The 21,292-nt window shown below is 38.4% G+C and overlaps 1 protein-coding gene across 2 annotated transcripts in view; it reads left to right on the top strand.

The window, feature by feature from the left end:
* The first annotated feature begins 8,037 nt into the window (after window positions 1–8,037).
* The window catches only part of adamts18 (ADAM metallopeptidase with thrombospondin type 1 motif, 18), a 59,892-nt gene continuing 46,637 nt past the window's right edge, over window positions 8,038–21,292 (top strand). The window contains exons 1-3 of one of the 2 annotated variants that reach the window (XM_058782025.1): window positions 8,038–8,250; window positions 8,349–8,421; window positions 9,283–9,602. In XM_058782025.1, coding sequence (XP_058638008.1) covers window positions 8,137–8,250; window positions 8,349–8,421; window positions 9,283–9,602 — 507 coding nt within the window. In that variant the 5' untranslated portion in view covers window positions 8,038–8,136. Of the gene's footprint in view, window positions 8,251–8,348; window positions 8,422–9,282; window positions 9,603–21,292 lie in introns of those variants that run through there. The other variant, XM_058782026.1, reaches the window with a different exon arrangement.

Below are 21,292 nucleotides of genomic sequence, written 5' to 3'. Positions count from 1 at the left end.
AATTTAGCCTGATCAAATTAAAAGAAATAGGTGCATGTCCTTATTTGTTCCTAAATCTAAACCTCTCTGTCAAACATGGGCACTTTAACTCCAACTAACCATGTACACAGACCGTCAACCAGCTCCTGCAATGTCCATAACAGAATTCACACACCACAAACCTTTTGGCAGCAGGACATGCGTCATAAATTGTGTTTATAGATGGACATTATTTTGCAATATCCTCTTAATAAAATCAAAAGTGAAATGCATGGGCTTTAAAAGAACATTACACTGGAGAAATGGTAAGACATGCAGAAGACATGTAACACAAATCCGGCTTTGTGAGGACAGACTTTAGCATGAATCTGTTAATAAGCCATAAGTGAAGCTTTTCTGGCCGAAACCGAATATAAAAGAAAAGATTTCTGCAGAATATTACACTCACAGTCACACTATATGACATTTGGCTTTTAGAGATGTGGGCAATCATTAAAGCGGAGTCCACTGAGAAGTTTATTCGGTCTATATTTGTGGGGTGTGATTGTGTCCACTGCCTGCTTATGAAACATCAGGTATTAATTTTTGCTATTGAACTTGTGATTCATGATGATTGTGAAATAATGTGTTCTTTCTGATGAAACATATAAAATAGCACAAAACCCGTACTTGTTTCACAATATAACCAAGTCTATTTCATAGATTAGACATTATTTCTATATTATTAAGTTAAGCCGTGACCCATACTCAAAATTGGTGCCCTGCATTTTACCCATCCAAGTGCACACATACAGCAGTGAGTAGTGAACAAATGCACACACACAGTGAACACACACCCAGAGCAGTGGGCAGCCATTGCTCCAGCGGCGCAATTAGGGGTTTGTTGCCTTGCTCAGCAGCGCAATTAGGGGTTTGTTGCCTTGCTCAGCAGCGCAATTAGGGGTTTGTTGCCTTGCTCAGCAGCGCAATTAGGGGTTTGTTGCCTTGCTCTTTCAAGGTCATGGTATCGAAGATGGAGACAGTGCTGTTCATTCACAATCCCCACCTTCAATTCCTGGTGGCGCGAGAATCAAACCGGCAACCTTCAGGTCACAAGCCCAACTCCCTAACCATTAGGCCACAACTACCCCTTAATTAACTATATATTTTTCAGAATGCATGTATACATTAGCTAGCTAGCTCTTTCTGATAAACAGCAAAACATAATTAAATTAAAATAAAATAAAATAGCATTTTTTAGCCAATCAGAAAGCAAGTCAGTCTCACTCATTTTATAAATACTTTTTTATCCGTTCAGATTTACTGACATTATACTAACACAATGGCTTATTTTGTTTTGTGCACCTTTAACTTTTGAATGTTCTGTTCTGTTCTATTCTATTCTATTCTATTCTATTCTATTCTATTCTATTCTATTCTATTCTATTCTATTCTATTCAATTTTTTTAGTATTCCTCAACACTCAGTGCAGCTTTAAATGCTAGTAACTAAATGCTAGTAAATATTAAGCTGTGCTATCCTATGCTGTAGGCAATAGTATGTATGAATGTAAGTATGACCAGTTTATTTAGAAAATAACCCATACTTTGATTCCAACCTGTTAAGCTAAAACAAAAAATCAGAGGGCCTGCCAACAGAATTCGTTCCAAACTACAAAGATGCTTCTGTAGTGAATAACTCTCTTCCCCACTGTTTATTTGTCCAGTAATTTTAATGTTCAGCTCTGCTCACCTCTCTTAATCTTAACCTCCAGAATGGCTCCCTCAGCAGCCTGCTCGGGGCTGAGATGGGCCCTGCCTCCTGGTGTGATCAAAGACAAGCTTTATCCTCTAGAGGGGTGTAGGTTACAGTGCCATTCACTTTATGGGTGGTCAAAGGGTCAGATGTACATGTAACCACATAGGAGATAAATCCTTAAGAGTAGCAAGCCCAGGTCAGCAGATAGGCTATGATGTATGAGGTGACTAGGGACGATATCACATCCTCTGCTTTCACGGACCACCACGACTCAGACATTCAGTTCATTGGCGACTTATCTAAACTGTGCATGTGGTGCCTTGAAATCAGAGCTCAGTGATACAAAACAATGAGAAGCTCTTGGCTTTTAGAAATCTATATAAAGAATGTATAAAGACACTTTGAACGCTCAGAAACTCAATGTCAAAGTGACAGAATATGTAAATCATGATTATATATGACAATTACAGTATAAATCATGTATCTTATATTTTGATTCTGATTAGATTTTTTCAAGGCTATGAAAGTGTTCCAGGCTTGTTGAAGTAATTTGTCATGTTCTTACTGAATTGTATTAAAAGAGTACCAGTAGTGTGTGGCTTTTTAAGGAAAATGTATAAACTGTAGCATAATTAGCTCTACACATCTGAAAAAAATTATTTGAGAGTGGTGTAAATTGGAGAATTATTATTGAAAATTAATGCAAAAAAAAAAAGCAAAAAAAAAAAATGTAACTGTCATTCCTCTTCACATCACATTACTTTATCAAGTGCATTCATTTATAAAAATTCAATGTTAGGTCATAAATACGGCACAGCAGTTGGGTTCCACAATAAAATCCCATTTATTTTCACTCAGATCCATATTGGCTTCAGATTAAAAGTTAGTCCTGTTGTCATTCTCTCAGAGCTGGTTGCATCAGTTTTGATGCATCATTGTTTAGAACTCTTTAACATTTTTTGTTCTTGATTTTTTAAACCCCTACAGAAAAAATTATGGATGAAAAATAGGGTGTTCTATTATTCCTTACCTAGACACTTTTTTTTTTTAAATGAAGAAATGCTGATGAGATTTTTTTATAGATCATATTTTTATAAAGATGCCAAGCCATGATTGTTTGATGCATTACTTTCTCAAATCTCACCAGGCTGTAAAATAAATAAGTTCCATACTATGCTATATAGTATATCTATTTGACATGTCCAATTGTTTGAGTAAAATTAGTCATATGCTCTGTATCTTTATCTTGATTATTGTATTTGGAGTGTCCTTGGTGCCACTCCTTATCCCCCGGCTCTCTCTGGTTATTGTGGTAAGTCAAAAAAGTGGCTTCAGAACAAACTTCTGCCTGTTCCTCCAACCTCTCCACTCCTGCAATTTTTATATTTCCACACATGGGGGGAAAAAATAACCAAAACAACAATATTTAGGCTGCAATTACGGGAGAGTAAAATTCTATGTCTGAAAGCAAATGAAGGATGATGGTTTCTCATGGTCAAACACGCCACTCAGAAGATTCTTCGTGCACAGACCGCTAACCTAAAAATACACTGAGTCTGGTCTGTTTGCTCACTGCAAACAAGATCACAATGGTTGTGAGGTTTACGCTAATTCTCTTCAACAAGCATAAATCAGATGCTAATAGGATGTGGAGTAGTGCTTGAGTAGTTTTGTGAGCTTTCATGTACAACAATAAATAAACATTGACATTTAAAGGCGTGAGTACAGGAACAAATGAAACTAGAGCATGCAGATAAGCTCAGTAGGTCTGTCCCAGTGTGTATTTGATAGATCAGAGTCAGAAGCCTTTAAAGAGGAATCGGCAGACTCCCAGGTGCCTCGTCTCCCACAAATGATCTTCCTCTTACCTAAAGCCTGCAGGGTAAAGCCCACCTGTAGTGATACCTTACACAGATACTTTTTTTTTTTTTTGTGGATTGGAAGAGAACATGCAGAGCTGTGTATTTTGGTATCAAACAGTTTTATATTGTTTATATTGTTGTATTTATATATTATAATGTTTATATTGTTATTCTGTTGAAATCAAATTAGCCTCTGTTTACTTATTTAATGTATGTTTCTGGTCTTATTGTGAATCATTCATCTGTGTATGCTAATATCTGAAGAAAAATTGTTTGTCTTCTTAATATTTAATCCAGGCAATAACTTGCTCTTCCTCTAAAATGACTTTCCTTTTTTGGTGCCATCACTGAGGCCATGCATGCTATTGTATAATATTAACCAACACCTACTGTTCATTACTTTTGTGAAAATCGCATCTGCCTGTCCCATCCTACATATTTTCTTGCTTACTTTATGTTTGCTCTTCACTAACCTGCACAATAAAGGTAAATAAAATATTTTTCTGCTGTACAGGATGTATTCAAAAAAGTCCATTATGGAAATGAGACAGTGGTTTTATGGGTCAACACTGATGGCTTTTAAGAGGGAATGGAGGAGGGGCTTCATTCCAGATTAAGTAGTCATTAGCTACAGTCTTATCAGATGTTGAGGCATTGTTTAATACATATCTGAGTCTTTTCCTCTTACCCCCCACACAGACTTACACATACTATGTGCGTGCATGCCAATACACTCGAAACACAAAAGCTAGGCAAATAGATATTACAAAACAGAGCTACACATATACAAACCACTCTTCTGTGTATTTGTATTTACATAAATGTATTTAGATGAGCATTTTACTCTTGTCTTGAGTCATGTCATGTTGATAGTATTGGACTTATTTATTTTTTATTCCCCTGAACTTCAAGGAGTTTCATTGGCAATGTCAAGCTGTTTTTCTTAAACTGGGCTGCTTCTCAGTGCTAACGTTATGAAACATGCTTGATCATTTATAGAGTGCTCACACTGTTTTGAAGTCTATATTCTCAGGCCAGGTACACAACAGCAGGGAATAGTAAACAGACAGTAAACAACATTAAACAGAGAGTAAACAGCCACATCAGCACCAATTTAACTATTGTTTGACCAATAACACACATGTGGACACAAGCACTCAAAACACTGATAATCCTTTAAAGTACAAATGTTGGTAGCTTTCAGAATTTTAATGAATGCATATGCTGCTATATTTGTCATGATGTCTGAGATAATTCAAGTTGCAAGTTTCCTCAGGCCTTCAAGTCATAAGATAACAAATATCAGGGATGTTCTCCAGGGTATGAGCTGAAGTCAAGAGGTCAGGCTTGAAAGGCAGTTGTTTCCTAGTTATTTCCTAGACTGTTTGGGGTTTCAGTGACACAGCCAAATAAATAGTGGGTGCAACCGCCACTCAAAGGTGTATAGATTCATGTCATGGTTTAAGATTTATGACCTCTCCATTCCACACCCTAGTCTGGATACCACATTTGCTTCCAAAGATACAGCCCACATAGGCTCTATTATGGATAAACAATTTTGTTGAGCGGAATGGAAATTGGTCCTTACAAGCAGGTTGTGTGTATGTTTTTATATAATCAAATGTGTTTAATTCTACAATTTGTATGATTTATAGGTTTGTCGTCTTCAGCAAAATAAAAAACAAAAAACTGATGTTATCAAATAGGCCTACATGTAGATGAGCTGCGCTGTGTATTTCTGCATAAATAAATTGAAACCCACAGATCATCGTTTTTTGGAGATGTGCTTCGACTGACCATCAGACATTACGGTTCCAGTGTTGCACTCTGTTCTTCAAACTCAGTACGGGGTAAATTAGGAGCAGATACGGGCAACCCTGACCTGGCATAGTTCTCCCCAGCTGGAGCCGCTGCTGGAAAAGCCATTTCTCCACAACATGCAAACAAATATAAAACAAATGGTGTACAGCCATGTAAAGAGAGGGGGAACAAATGTTAGCAAATATGAGGTCAGAGGCTGAGTTATGACCTCACTGCCTATTACATTACGTTGAATTGCAAAAGTTGCTTTAAACGATCATATGTGCCAATCTTTTGCATGAAGCAAATCTGAATTGATGAAGATGCACGTTTAAGAGTCATTTCATTTATTCCAGAAGTTTGTATTGGCAAGTCCTGAATTATATTTGTGCCCCCTTCGAGGCTTAAACTGCTCATTGGCTTGTTTTGTGCATAGTCTGACTGATTGTTGGACAGACATCTATGAGTGAACATTTTGACTATTTTTGACACTCCATTTAACGTACTGTATACATAAACCCATATGTCAGCCATGGCTTATGGTATGGTGTTGCATGTTTAGCTATCTGTGCCTACTCCATTCAGTGGAGTTTGGGCACAGTTTTAAAACCAGAGAAAGAAGTATTGGCACAGAAACTTGGGTAAATAACAACACTGTAGTCAAAGCAAAACCATCTTCCTTTGGGGGTTTGATGTATTTGGCTTTGACAAGCTGAGCCCCCAGCCAACATTCACTAAAACATCTGACAACACTCTTTCTGAGGACTTTTCAAAATTAGGCTAGAAACTAATGGATTGTAAAGCACAGTTAAACTCATTGGATGATTCTTTTCACATGGAGACTTTCTTTGTGCTACTTGTCATATGGTTGATATTGTGTAGAGCACGGTAATCTTGGCCTCCTCTGTTCATTAGAGACAAAATCTGAAACCCTTGCGAAAAACAAACAAAATAAATATCTAACTACTTTAAAGCCACTTCTTATGACGTCTTGATTTGATCTTTTATTCTTTGGCTGAACCTCGACTTTAACTTTTATGTGATTCATAAACATTTTAATATACAAATCAGGTAGTTTTATGAGCTCCTTTAAGAAACCGGTGAACAGGGAAAACAAATGCGAGTGCTCAAATTCACCCAAATGTAGACAGAGCTTTCGTCTTAATAAGACTTTGGAGTCAGTGTGTCATAACAGTCCTCTCTTTGGTTATCATAGGGTTGGGAACCTAGAAGCAGTTAATATTCAGACCAGGTTAAATCTCTTATTAAAAATATGGGATTTTCTCACTAAGTGCAGACTCATTCTTATAACACTGTGCTAAAATATTTTGACAGTGTTTGCTACTATTCAGCGCTGCCGCAGTATTGAATCCACAGCGTGAAATTTACATCATCAGCAATCAGTGTAGACCGATACCGCAAAAAATTGCTTAATGAGCAAGCCAGTGAATGTAATGCGCTTTGAGTGAAGTGCAATTAACCAACAAACGACTCATATCAGTCAGATCTTTTTAAAGAATTAAAAACAAAGTGCAACCAGTGTTATCCGGTTCCTGAACGAACAACTCTTGCAAGTTTGTTTTAGTTAATGCAAAACATACAAATGCAACCAACTAAACTCTGATTCCTGAGTGAATGACTATTGTGAGCTTCACTGAATGAAATCCGTGTGACTAGTGTAGCCCAATTCCCAAAAAATAACTCTAATGAGCCTAGTTTTTGGGAATCAAAAGAATAAAAAAAAAAAGAAAGAAAAGAAAAAGTATGACATGTAATGATCTGGTTTACTTAAGGTTTGGGACATAAATTAGTTTTTTATTTGTGTAAACACATATAAAAAATAACTGTAGCATGCTAAATTTATTTCTGATTTATATCTGTTCTGTTGAAATCAAATGATCCCCTAATTTGGCATAACAGAAAAATCTCTAAAATATTTCTGCTTAAAAGTTGCCTGGTAATAAGACTTTATAAGCTACAACCAGAATCAGGTTGTCTGGAGATCTTGTTTTGCACAACGTTGAAAAGGCTGAATAGATGCAGTATGAGCTGTCCCATTTTAGACCAAGAACACCCAAAAATAACCAGTTAAACAAACTGCTGTATTCAGTGTAGACTAAGCGTTAAATATCAGCTGAGCGCTTGCCGAACAGATATTCATGACAGTAGAGTTTTAAGAACAAGACCTGACGTGAAAGCGCTTCATTAAACAGCGTACAGTATCATAAATCATCCGGCAGCCCATTCAGAACTCTTCACATTCACATTGAACACATAAACTCTTTCGACAGCGTGTGTTTACTTGCTCGGACCGTTCATTTAGAGGGAGTACTACGAACATGTATCCCATTTCAATGAACTCTGTGATCTGTTTATGGACGGTCGGACAGTGAGGAGCGCTATTACACTGAATCACCCGCAGATGGTCGTCGCTGATTGGTGGAAATTTAGACCCCCACCTTTTGCCCATCAGCCGGTGCCACTATCTCAGTATAGTTTACACACACACACACTTACACACACACACATACACACACACACACACGCCGACTGTCATTGCTCAGCAGTCAGCAGTTCTGTGTGTACCTGCGCTTTGCAAACAGAAGCGGTGCGCGTTACCCTAATGAACCCGGTGGATTTTACTTGAGGAACAACAGAAACAGGGCAGTTTAAACAATTAGCAATGTCTCTATATTGCATTGCATGGATTTACGGATTGTTCCTTTCCCCGTTTTTGAAGAGGTAACAGTAAAGGTGCATGCATGACAACATGGATTGCCTTTTCCTTTTGCTCTGGAGTTTACAAGTCCCTCTGGTAAGCAGCACTTCAGTGAGGTTATTGGCGAGTGTGTCGTTTGGGAACTTTATAAAGGCAGGTGACACGCTGAGAATTAATTATTTATTATACATATATTTTATACTCATTGTTCTTATCAAGTTAATTGTGGTGAGTTATTTGCACTTTTGCAGGCTCTGCAGTTCTGTTGCTTCCACTCTGTAACATCGCTCTCATTTACCGGCGACCCCGGCGTCCTCTATCAAGGTTTGTGTCTTTACGCACTGCAACTGTATTTCTATTCTGATTGATGACAAGCCAGTGATGGATGCCGATGCATGCTCTCGCGCTCTAGTTGAACCAAAGATCCCTACCTGGATATACCTGTACACACAAAGATATAAATACTCTTAAGCATGCCACACGGATCCGGTGAAATAAGAGATTTACAGCATAAATATACTCCCAAATATGAGTTTCCGTGCCGGTGGTCATGCGCCAGCACGCGTATGGGCGCATTAGAAGGATTCCCTCCTCTCTTATCTGTCGCTTAGCCTACTGAGTAAGTCACAGAGTTGTTCCTTTTTAATTAATATTTACAATACCAGTCAAAAGTTTGGGAACGCTTGACTAAATGTATGTTCATGTTGAGCTTTTGGTGAAATGCTTGACATTAGGTTTATAGATAGATAGTGGCTACAAGGAATATAAGTTAATTTATTCGTCATTTCCACAGGCTGCACAGGCTACACTGGGCACTGAAATGTTTGAAATCTCATTCAAGGACATGAGACAGTACAGACAGTTTGCATACAGACACATGTGTATAGCAATATTAAATAAAGTTTAAACAGTGATATACCGATTTAAAGTCACGAGGTAAATTATTTACTTATTTATTTATTTATTTATTTTTATGGGTGAGTTAGACCAAATATAGGGGAAGTAAATAAGTCAACAAGTATTGACAAGACCCCATGAAATGGTTTGACAGTGCAGTTTTCCTTTCTTCATTTGAGAATGTTTGATTGGTCAAAAACCTTTGTAGTGCAGGATGAGTTATCAATATAACTGGTGATGGACTGGTATTGAGTCAGGTGATTTAAACTGTGTTGGTTCCCCTCATAGATTACGATTTTGCCACACCAGTGGAAGTGGACTCACTTGGAGGCTACATTTCCCACGATGTGTCAAGACATGGAAGGAGCAGGAGATCCCTGTCAGAAGCTGGTGGTCCAGTGCACTATCATGTCTCTGCATTTGGCAAGGAATTACACTTAGACCTTCAGCCGTCCCATGTGCTGGCAGAGGGGTTTACCGTACAGACACTGGGTGCAGAGGGCATCAATACAGCCACCCTTGACCATTCTATTCATAACTGTCTCTATCAGGGTTCCATCCGAAACCATTCTGAATCCTCTGTGGCTATATCCACCTGCACAGGTCTGGTAAGTGGCTCCTTTTACACTCACTCAAAGATCCACTGACTCCAAAATGAGTTACATTAATGTCTTACATAGGCAACTGCTTTTTAAGAAGGGATCCTAAATGAATTGGAACTTCATAAGTGACTGATTTTAAATGGTCTATATAGGCAGCATCTTTTGAATCATGCATCATATGAAAGCATTTCATTCAACAAATGGTTTGGAAGTTTGTAATTATTTCAGTAATCAACTATCATCTTGGATTTTTTTCGCTGATCTTGTTACAGAGTATTCTGGGATTGCCTTGTGATGTTGCCTTTGAATTTGACCAAAACATATTTTAAGAGGTAGTGTAATTAAGTTGTTAACATTTTGGAAAAGGCTTTGTGTCTTAAGTGCACTTAGACTTTGCACTGCTACATATTAACATTGATCAGTGTGATTATCTCTGAGTTTTATGTAAATTACATGAATAATAGTGAGTTTTAGATAGCGATTTACACAATAATAATTTACCTTGCCTGTCCAAAAAAAAAAAAAAAAAGAGAGAAGAGAAGCAACTTAGGTATGCAATCTCTGTCATTAAATCTTTCCAGCTTCTGTATGCCGCACCAATGTTTTCACATGTTTTGCCCCCTGGCCTGTGGAGTCAGCTTATTAGATTTTGGAACAAAGGTTATATGTGCTGTCCATTGTTTTTTAATCATTGAAAATTACATGGAAAATTTCAAGTGGTTACCAATGTTGCTAGTATGCAAGTTACATTTAGTTACATTTAGTAAAGTATACATTGTGCCTTAGGTATATAAGGAGCTAAGTGTGCCTCGGAACATATATAGTAGTGTGCAAGAAAAGCTTATTAAAACAGGTCAACTGGAGCACTGAAGTGCAGACATAGTGGAGCACTGAGCTATAATTGACATGGTCTTTATGTTTTCCTTCAGAGAGGATCACATCTCACCTTGGATGGTGGGCTGCTGTAAAATCAAACCCAGAGTTCTGCTGATGTTCTCTGCCTCCACTCCCTGCTCTTTTGTTTAGTGTTTGCCCTGCTTTCCTGTCTCCCTTGTTCTCCACAATTAAAGACAGAGTGAGGTTTCAGGCGCTTGGCTGGCAGCGCTAATCTTTGCATTGTCCTTTTCATTAGCGGTAGCTTCTCCACAATAAAACAGCAGTGACCCATTCTTTTAAACTGTGTGACAACACAATGTGATTTGGGAGCAATTGCATCTGAATAGACTGCAGGGACTCTTTGATCTACTCCCCCTTCTTTTGAAGCTCTTTTTTTCTGAACGATGGCCCAAGCTCTAGGTGATTCTCTCGGCGGTCTTAAAGGTGCCCCAATTTCAGATATACAGGATGCCAAACGAGACCTGGGTGTCCCTTTAGATTTTGTGCTTAAATGTACAGAAGCAAAAGGAAATGTCTGAGAAAAAAGGGGTCTCTCACTCTGTCACTCTGCCTCTTTCACTCTCCCTTTCTTTGTTGGAGTGAAAAAGAACGAGTCACCGAGGACTTTAACCCTTCCATGTCATCGCCGCTTGATGAGAAGCTTTGGATTAAGTACAAATGAGAACCCATTCATCCCTCTGCTGATCCGCAGCAACCCCTTGTGCCGTGAAAGGCCAAGGAGGCAGTTGCTTAGAGAGAGAGAGGTTTTGTGTTGCAAGAACGCCAGTCCAAAAGTAAAATCAATGTGGATGAGAACCCCCACAGTCGGTACATTAAGAGGTAATGCCGTCCATTAGGTTAGTGAGTTGATGAAAGTCTGATTTGCTTGTACTAGTTCTCTTGCTCTCTGTTAAACAGTGCATAACATAGCAGATGGACAGGGATTCAGTTGTTAAATGAAGAACAGGCGGTCTGGGCCTTTAAATCAGGAACAGAGGGATTTACTCGCTAAATCCTGCTTCATTTAAAGTTTTTAATTACTGAGCGCCCTTCAATTGCTGTTATCACTTGCCTCGAATGGACTGTCTGGCCTCAGATTTAGCGGCATGATCAAACGTCTTCCATCCAAACCTAAAACAAAACACATCATCGTAGTAATGAAATGCTGGTTGATTTGTGGATTAGTTCAAAATCTTCTAGATGGGCTACATTCAGGAAGGCATATGAATGCCAGTCCCAAAGCTGCTTCAGTTTGTAAAAGCTGATTAGCAGGTGGAGCTTCTGAAGTGCTGCTCTGCTACTTCTTGTTCAGAGGTCAGAACTTCCACCGGATCAAGTTGCGGTGTCGCATGGTTGTGCAAGTTCAGAGTTGCTTTTCCAGCCTAGGCATAGACAAATCCACATCCTCGGGCCTTCTCTGGGTCACGGTTCCATATGGCTGGTGACAGGTTCAAGCCCATCCCCCTTTGAAATGGCTGATCCTGCTTTCTAGACGTGTTTTGACTGGCTGAGCCACCATGCTGTCCAGAATTGGCTCTAGTACCACAATGAAAGGCTTAGAGATCTTTCATTATACTGTTCAACATGGATTATTGATGTATGATCTATTCTGGTAGTGTTGCTATATTTAGGCGTTATGATTCTTTCGACACATAGCCACTCATTCGGTAACTTTAACACATTCACTGCCCTGTCAGCTTACCTTTTTGGAGCAGGTAATGAGACAGTAGACTTGACGTTCCTTATCAGTTTATGTTAACTGATGCCATTGTTTGCTAACAATTAGCATGTTAGCAAACTCTTCTGGGTAGGTTAACAATTGGTTGACTAAATAGCCTTAGCTTTTGAAATGTTGACATTGTGAATCAATTAATTATCTCAGTCAACACGCATGGCTGGAAAACTTCCCACTGCCTTTATCATGATGTCCAACTGAATAGAGATGCTATTTCCTGATATTTTAGTAAAAAAATTTACTGGCTGTTTTGTGTTCTAAATTAAGGAAATCCTCAGCTTTGTTGATTGTTTGTCTTTGTTACTATTCAGTGTATACTACCAAAGCTGTAAGTTACATTTTAAAATATATAAAAATTTTATAAAAACTTTTATTTTAAATTGGAATAGTATTTCAAAATATTATACTGTATTTTTGATCAAAGAAATGCAGCCTTGGTGAGCCTTGGTAACTTCTTTCAAAAATGTTTAAAAATTATACCGACCCCAAACTTTTGAATGGTAGTGTATTTTCTACTACATGTTCTCTCTAGCTCTCCTATACAGATACACCCAGCATTTCATGATTAGGACAGAAATGTGAATGAGAGTCCACCAGGCAGACAAACTGAGTATAGTTAATTATCCTCCTGGTCTTTTGAATGGTTTGCAAGCAGGGCTTTGTAGGGCAGGGGATTCACTAGATTTGCCCTTCACTGAATTTCAGTTCTTTCCAAACATGTCCAATCATGCTGAACTCAGACATGACCTTTCCCAAGCCCCTCATTGTCTCTTCTGTTCACAGTCAGACTATCATTTCTTTTGCCTAGTTAAAGTTTACATGACAGGACATGGGAAATAAGTTCCTATATGAGTAGTTTATTCAAGCCCACCTTTTAAAAAAGGATCTGATACTCATATTAAATTAACTGAAATAACGTTAAGCCTTCATAATTGTACTGATTGAGGTGATTGTGTGATATTCAATGTGTGAATTAATGCAAATCTTATCCTTTGCGTAAATTGTGCTAACAAGTAAAAACAAATAACTTTATCGCTTTTAACTCTACATAACAAAAAGTAACAAAAACACAAACTTTCAACATAAATGCTCTTATACATTCACATGCAACAGTCAACAGGTTACAAAAAAAACAAAACAAAAAAAATATATATATATACACAAGTACCCATAAAAACACAAATACCCTTCATTATAACAGTTTTTGGTGACTTCCTTTTCCAAACTGGTTAAAGCAAAACCACAATGAAAGCTGGTCTAGTGGGTAAGCCAGTAAACCTAAATAAACAAGAGAATAAACAAGAGATGTGACTAAAAAGAAGAAGCTGGTATATTTCTGGAATGACATAATAAAACTCCTTATTTGCAAATACCTATAAAAATGGTTTCTAGGTATGTCGAATTTAGTAATTAATTCATGAAAGGACATTAGTCTATCTTCCAAATACAAATCCTTTATATTTCTAATACCTCTCTCTGCCCATAATTTGAAGCCCACATCCATTCGCCCGGGAATAAATTTAGGATTTCCCCATACAGGGCAGTAACGGGATAACAAATTTGTATACGAGATACTCAAATATCTCTGTGTTTCATGCCACAGCCTTACCATGTTTAAAACTATTGGATTCGAAACATTTTCGTTCATTTTCCTTAATACTTTAATATCTGGGTCATATAGGTATGTTTCCAGAGATTTAATTGAGCTTTTTTTCAGTTCTAACCATATAGGTGGGTCTTGAGAAGGAAAAAAAAAACCCATAATAAATCTCAATTGCGCTGCCCAATAATACCATTGGAAATTTGGGCATTGAAGCCTACCTCTATCATAAGGCAGATATAAGAGAGATAGTCTAAGTCTAGGTCGTCTATTATTCCATATGAATTTAGTAATTAGTTTTTTAAGTCGAGGGAATAGACTGAACAGAAAATTAATCAATTATGTAGTTACAAGGTCACTTTTGCTAAACAGGTTTCCCACAGATTCTCTCTCTCTCTTGGGTCTTTGTGGGGTGGGGATGCTTCATGAAGTCTTTTTGGATGGCAAAGTGTTCTTTTATCTTTTATGGACAGCCTGGCCCATAGACCAGCCTTGTGGGTGCTAGACTGTCTGTGAATGTGTGAGGTGTGTATGTGTGTGAATTGCTGCTGAAGCACTTCAGCTGTGTTTATTCAGTACCAGACCTGCTGGTTCAAGCTGATGCGCTAACGTGTGGGATTGCACTTAGGGCCAGTTGTGATGCTAATTCACTCTGACTGGAAAGGAGGAAAGCTGTCAGTGTGCTCAAAGCTTGTGTGGATACACTGCAGCGGAGAGTACAGCACCGGGCCATTCAAACATCAATGGACGAGAGAGGCTGGGAATTACCATATACAGACTTCGAGGGCAGATCTGTAGTGCTTGTCTGACTCAGGAAATTGTGAAAAAAAATGCTTTGAGGTTTCCATCAGACATGTTTGCTGTCATGATTGGTACTTAGATTCTGTTGAAATTTTCGCCACCTGAGACTTTTTTCCTGGCATCATAAATTAAGTATAAATGCTTTGGGGCATTGGGTAGTGCCATTATAATTTAATATCAAGACACTATGATTCTTTTTATCATGATTTTGCATAAATAACTCAAGATAGTTGGGCCTATATATATATATATATATATATATATATATATATATATATATATATATATATATATATATATATATATATATATATATATGTGCCTATTTTTATTTAAGTTCATACTTTCTTTCAATGTGTATATAGTTTCAACAAATGTAAAGATAATATTTTCTGGATAATGTTTTAATTTCTTATGGCTGTAGAACAATAAAAACATAAATGGGAATCAAGAATTATTTAAATGTTGTTTTTATACCTTCACATTTACTGTTTTTCTCACATAGTATAAAAGTGTGGCCATATTAGCGAAATTTTGTGGGTAAAAAAAAGGTCCATGTAGTGTAGCGATGTACAAAGCACAGCTCACACAGAAGTTACTTTCAGACCAACCAGCCTTCTGTTGGTCCAAGCGCACCCAACTTAAACCCGCTGTAAATTTTGCCCTCATGCAAAATTCCTTATCACAAATGTGACTGCATCTTAACTTGGTCTTAAATTATGTAGATGCCTTCATATTTTAGGAACGGAGTCCTTCTCAAACGATATCATCATATTATGTATCCTTTACATCAAATGTTTGGAAACTCTCAGACTGGTATTGCACACAGCTTCAGTCTCTCTTGCTTGATCAGTTTACAATAGTTTGTTTACCATAGCAATACCGTTATGCAAATGTAATTTACTGAAAATATATGTAATGATGTATCATATCACAATTTAGTGATACCCTGCAGCTACAGGGGCATGTCTGTGATTCTTCCTGCCACTATTAGAGTCAGTCCCTTGGAATAACCACTCTGAGTCTGCTAGCTGAGACTCAAATGCGCTGCACCATGGGAGACAATGCTCAGGTGATGTGGTGGACATTTATACTTGTCTAAGTTTTGGGAGGGCAGACAGACAAATTGAAACCAGAGTGAATATATGCAGGGCTCCTTTGTAGTTACAAATGTTCCCCACTCCCCCTTTCATAATTCACGGGGTGTTATGCCATGTTAGCACTATAGGAGTTGCCAGGGGCTATTCCCTGGTGGTCCGTGTGGTGACAGTGATGTAGAGGCTGCTTAGGGATGCCAGAGAGAGAGAGAGGCTGTGAGGAAGAGGAAAGGCAGGCTGGTCCTGTAATAGCTCTTGTTCTCACTCACTTGAAGACCTAAAACTAATGGGCAGTGGTGAAGTGGCTGTCGCACCAGCTCTGAGAAGCCATAAATATTATAAGGAATCCCATATCTCGTGCCTTGGACCATTTGTGACGGGCATTTTAAAATTCTCATTTCTCCACTGAGGTTTAATTATATTAGTCAAGCTCATGCATCTTTCTTAGAGTAATAGAGTTATGAAAGGACACCCTTTTGTCATTGACAACCTAGCTTTGCAATATCTGAGGCTTGGCCAGCAGCTTCTTCTTTTTAGTCACATCTCTTGTTTATTCTCTTGTTTATTTAGGTTTACTGGCTTACCCACTAGACCAGCTTTCATTGTGGTTTTGCTTCAACTGGTTTAAAAGACTTTAGTTGGTGTTGTGCCATATTGAGGATAATTTTTGAGAGGAATGAAAACAAGGCCGTGAGGGTGCTAACAATTGATTGTACTGTAGTTTAAAAACATTCCAGTTGTTCAATTGACAGAATATCTTTCCAAAAAAGCTCCATAAAACAGTTTTGAAAGTTGTGTTTTGAAGATTATCATTGTAAAGTCTGCAAGTCTGTTTCTTACAACCAAGAGTGCTGAATTATGTGCTAACACCACAGAGCCTCCCAAATCTTTAGCATTGCTAAAGAATAGCAGTAAATCTCTTTTTGTCCTCTTTTTTGAGGCAAGATCACTTTTCCTCTCTCCCCCTTAGATTTTTACTACCCATTTCTCTTATGTTTTATGTCTGGGTATTATGGTGTGACTGTGTTATAAATAGTGGACTTCCTGTTTTGAATCGTCATCCACCAAAACATGGCCCCAGAAAAAGTGATATAGATCTGAATTTTGTAATTTAATCATTGTATACATGAAATTGACATGATATTGGCCTTTTACTCACCACATAAAATTTTCTTTGATTGCAAAGGAGTATTTAATGAGAAAGGCACTCTTTAGTTTTTAATTGGTTGTCTATTGCATACACAACATTCTAGCACTGACCTATCATTTCAGACCTAATAATTTTAGCACTGCAAAAATCCCAGTGTTTCATGACCCAGGGTTAAAAGTATATTTAAAAGTATATTTAGTTTGTATAGATCTCATATATCCAAATGCCCCTGAAGTGTTCATTATTTGTCTGTGCACACAAACACACACTCTCTTCCCACCGAATCCAGAAGAGTTGATGCTCTGGTCAGATGTAACCCAGCGGTGGAATGCAGATGTGTTTTAAAGCTGGGTAATAAGCAGCTTTGGGTTTCTCACTGCTCCCTTCCAGCCTTTAACAGCATGTAAGCACTTACTCATCTAGATCATAATACCACGGTTGAAAGCTTTAAAAACACTCACAGTTTACACAAAGAGATGCTAATTACGTTTCATCAAATCACAGAGACAGGCAATAAATTATTTCCCATACTTGCACTGAAGACTCACTAGTGATATAGTCAAAGACAGTTCTCATGAAACCACATAAAACAGACGTTCCCTGCGGTTAAGTCGTTCATAGAGTAGTGCTTCGAGGACCGTGCTTTATTAGTTAATTCCCAACGTCTGATATTCCTTTGAATATGTGAAGACTCTGACTCAATGAGTGGAGTGAGAGTTAAAAGAGCTCTCATGGTTTCTGTGTTCGCTGTGAAAATGAAACGTGTTTATCTGGCAGTAGACATTGGCCCTCTAATCTACATCTCTTACAAGTCTTTCTTGAAGGAGATAACTAGAAGTCTGGCACATGAATGTGAAACCCGAAGAAGAGACTGTGGTTGAGTGCTTCCCTTCGTTCCCTCGAGTGTAATAGGCTTTAAGTAGTCAGGTGGTTTTTGTAGAAGGCTGTAGTTAGGCACTTGTGTAATTATGTGATCACCTGTCACACATTATTACATTAAAAACATTGCAGTGCCATTAATATATTCTATAGGAAAGACTCCCAAACTTTTTGCCAGCTGAACCAATTTAACTTAAAATATTTACTTGAACACCCCCTGAGATTGCCTAAGACAGGGGTAGGCAACGTCGGTCCTGGAGTGCCGCTGTCCTGTGGAGTTTAGCTCCAACCCTAATCAAACACATCTGAACAAGCTAATCAAGGTCTTCAGAATTACTAGGACTACAGGCAGGTGAGGATTTTTTTCAGGGTTGGAGCTAATCTCTGCAGGACATCGACACATCCACACACGTTGCTACCCCTGTTTTAAGAGAATTTTTAAAATTTTTTAAATGATTGTATTTAACAATACATTTGCACAGTCACAGTTCCCTGACATTTACTTAAAAATTTTTTTTTTTAATTAAATTACTTTTTTTAATTAAATAAAAAAGTGGTGATCCTTACTGCCGGTGTCACAAAAAAAAAAAAAAAACCTTTGATGTTGTGATAATAGGATCCCTGCAGTTCTTCAGTTATTTCCTCTCTTGTGTCTTCAGCCAGCTCCTTTCTTTCTGCATCCCATCAGACATAATGGCCAAAAAGCTAAAAAAAATTTTGGCCCCAGATGGAATCCATTTACCCCCATTATTGAAGCAAAGCACCTCCATCTGCTAACTGCTGGACTAAGTTAGATATTTGACAGTAAAGTTTGTTATGTCTCTAAAACAAATGGAATACATGTGTGATAATTGTGTGAGGTGGACTGCAGGGCACTTGCAGAGGTCCTCCAGGATGTTGGTTAAATACATGCTTGCGGGGTGCCCTGTACAAGGAGAGCTTCACTGCAGGAAACTCATCTTGAGTAATGTGCTAACATGCTTTATTGAGAAAAAGGCAGCATTGAAATCTTGCAGCTTTTCATAAAATGTCCCAAAAGTCATCTCCCATCCCCACTCTGACAATGCTTTGGGTTTATTTCCTTAATTATTTATCTTAAAAAGAGTGGAAATGAATGAAGACAAAGTGTTATTTTTTTCTACCAGTGTGGTTCCAAATGTAAAGATGTGTGCAAACCCACATCATAGCGTCGGGAGTTGTCCAGTTATTTTTGAAAGTAGTGTTTCATCATTTGTGCATAACATGGATCAATGGCTTTGGTTTTCTGGTTGTGAGTAAAGTTTTAATGCAATACTACACTGTAATTCCAATACACTAATAATAGGGTGATTCTGCACTATTATCATCAAAAAAGAATGTTAACCCTGTTATTTAAAGAAAGTAAATTACATACTGGTCTTCTTTGGTTGATTTGTATGTGGCAGACGTTGTATTTGATGTTCTCAACGCTTGAATGAAAATTTCAGTTTTACGGTGGCACACACCATGACTCTGACATGAATGAAATGAGACCCACAAACACAGACAGTATGGCCCTGTCCCAAATGGAACACTTCATGTGCACTTGACATGTGCACGGTCTTACAGAGTTAAATTAAGACACCACAACATGGCCGCCGCGTGCGCGTGTCCGTTAAGTCCATGAGACTTTCAGAAGGACCGTTCAGAAGGATGCTCGCGAGTGCCCCCTTTACGGCCATTATGCGCCCTCGATCCACACTTCTGCCGAACCCGCACTGGGGCGAGCTCCGCAGCAGACTTCTACCTGATGGTCAATGCGGCATTACATCACGAAAGTGTGAACTCAGAGGAAGACCGCGAGGGTTTAGGGTGCCATTTGGGACAGGGCCTGTGAATGAGAAGAGAAGTCCTGAGGCAATGGAATGCATTTTTGCATTCAGAATGCTTATGCTCCACAGTATGCATTGCATTTTTAGAAGTAGTGGTATGAGAGCTTCTTGATAAACCGAATCCAAGTATCCATGTTTTAATAATTTTTATATTCAGTGGGCTCAACAGTAAGGATGCCCTGCTGGCCCAGGGCCACTGTCAGATATTTTCAGTCTAAATGACAGAACTGTCACTTTCAGACCAAAGCTGCATTGCTACTGAAAATTTTACATCAATTGATTTTGTACTTCCATTTTTATGCCATGCAGTTTGAATGTTTGGATATCTGTGATGTAATCTACATGCTGTTGCAAATTTTGCTGAATTTCCACCAAGATACATGTGGATCAGCCTGGTCTCACAAAATTCTGTGTAATGACCACGGACTCTTAACCCCCGAATCTGTGGTGGCATCATGGAATCGCCGAAAATTCCGTGATGGGCTCACAGAAGTGATACCAATGTAAGTCAATGACAGGCATCTGCCGTGGTCCATGCACGGATTCACTGGTTCAACACCAGCGCTACATTGGACCACGTAAAAAGACTGACTCCGATGCAGTTATATTTTGTATATAAATTTATACACAATATATATTTAGTACCTGACCCCACCCCTACCCTAAACCTACCCACTTCTGAACAATATAAAACACACACCGGCAAATATAAGTGCAGTCACAGGTATTTATTGCAAAAACTGTCCATAAACAAGCAGTATAATGGCAATATTGTTATGACAATACAATTCCCAGTATCGCGTTGGCATATTGATGCTAAGGGTTTCCTATTTAAAGTGTTGAACCAGTGTATCTGTGCGTGGTTCACGGCTGATGCCTGTCACTGACTTACATTGGTATCACTTCTGTGGGCCCATCACAAAATTTTTGGCGATTCCGTGATGCCACCACAGATTCGGGGGTTAAGAGTCCTTGGTCATTACACGGAATTCTGTGAGATCAGGTTGTGTGGATACATGTGCACATGTGGTGTAAGTAGTAGTTTTGTATGGTGGCCCAGTAGTGCGCACAACAAAATCTCCACAACATAACACATATGACTAATTTTGTTGTGTTGTGCTAATTACACTGTGTTGTGGCTTGTTTCTGTTGTGTTGTGCTAATTTTTTTGTGGTGTCTTAACTTTATTGAGTTGTGGCTTGTTTCCGTTGGTTTGCGGCTTGTTTTCATTATGTTGTGGCCTGTTTCCATTGTATTGTGCTGATTTAATTGTGTTGCTGCTTATTTCTGTTGTGCTGTGCTAATTTCGTTGTGTTGTGACCTGTTTCCGTTGTATTGTGCTGATTTCATTGTGTTGCTGCTTGTTTCCATTGTGTTGTGCTAATTTCATTGTGTTGTGGCTTGTTTCTGTTGTGCTGTGCTAATTTCGTTGTGTTGTGACCTGTTTCCGTTGTATTGTGCTGATTTCATTGTGTTGCTGCTTGTTTCCATTGTGTTGTGCTAATTTCATTGTGTTGTGGCTTGTTTCCATTGTGTTGCAGCTTATTTCCTTTGTGTTTTGCGGCTTGTTTCTGTTGTGATGTGCTAATTCCGTCATGTAGCGGCTTGTTTCTGTTGTGTTGTGCTAATTTTGTTGTGTTGCGGCTTGTTTCCATTGTGTTGTGGAGATTTTGTTTTGTTGTGCACTACTGGGATCAGTATATCAAAA

This window comes from Onychostoma macrolepis, chromosome 07 (assembly GCF_012432095.1).
Source record: "Onychostoma macrolepis isolate SWU-2019 chromosome 07, ASM1243209v1, whole genome shotgun sequence".
In the NCBI taxonomy this organism is placed as follows: Eukaryota; Metazoa; Chordata; class Actinopteri; order Cypriniformes; family Cyprinidae; genus Onychostoma; species Onychostoma macrolepis.
Note: the sequence above shows the minus strand (reverse complement) of the source record. Positions and strands in the feature narration are given on the sequence as shown.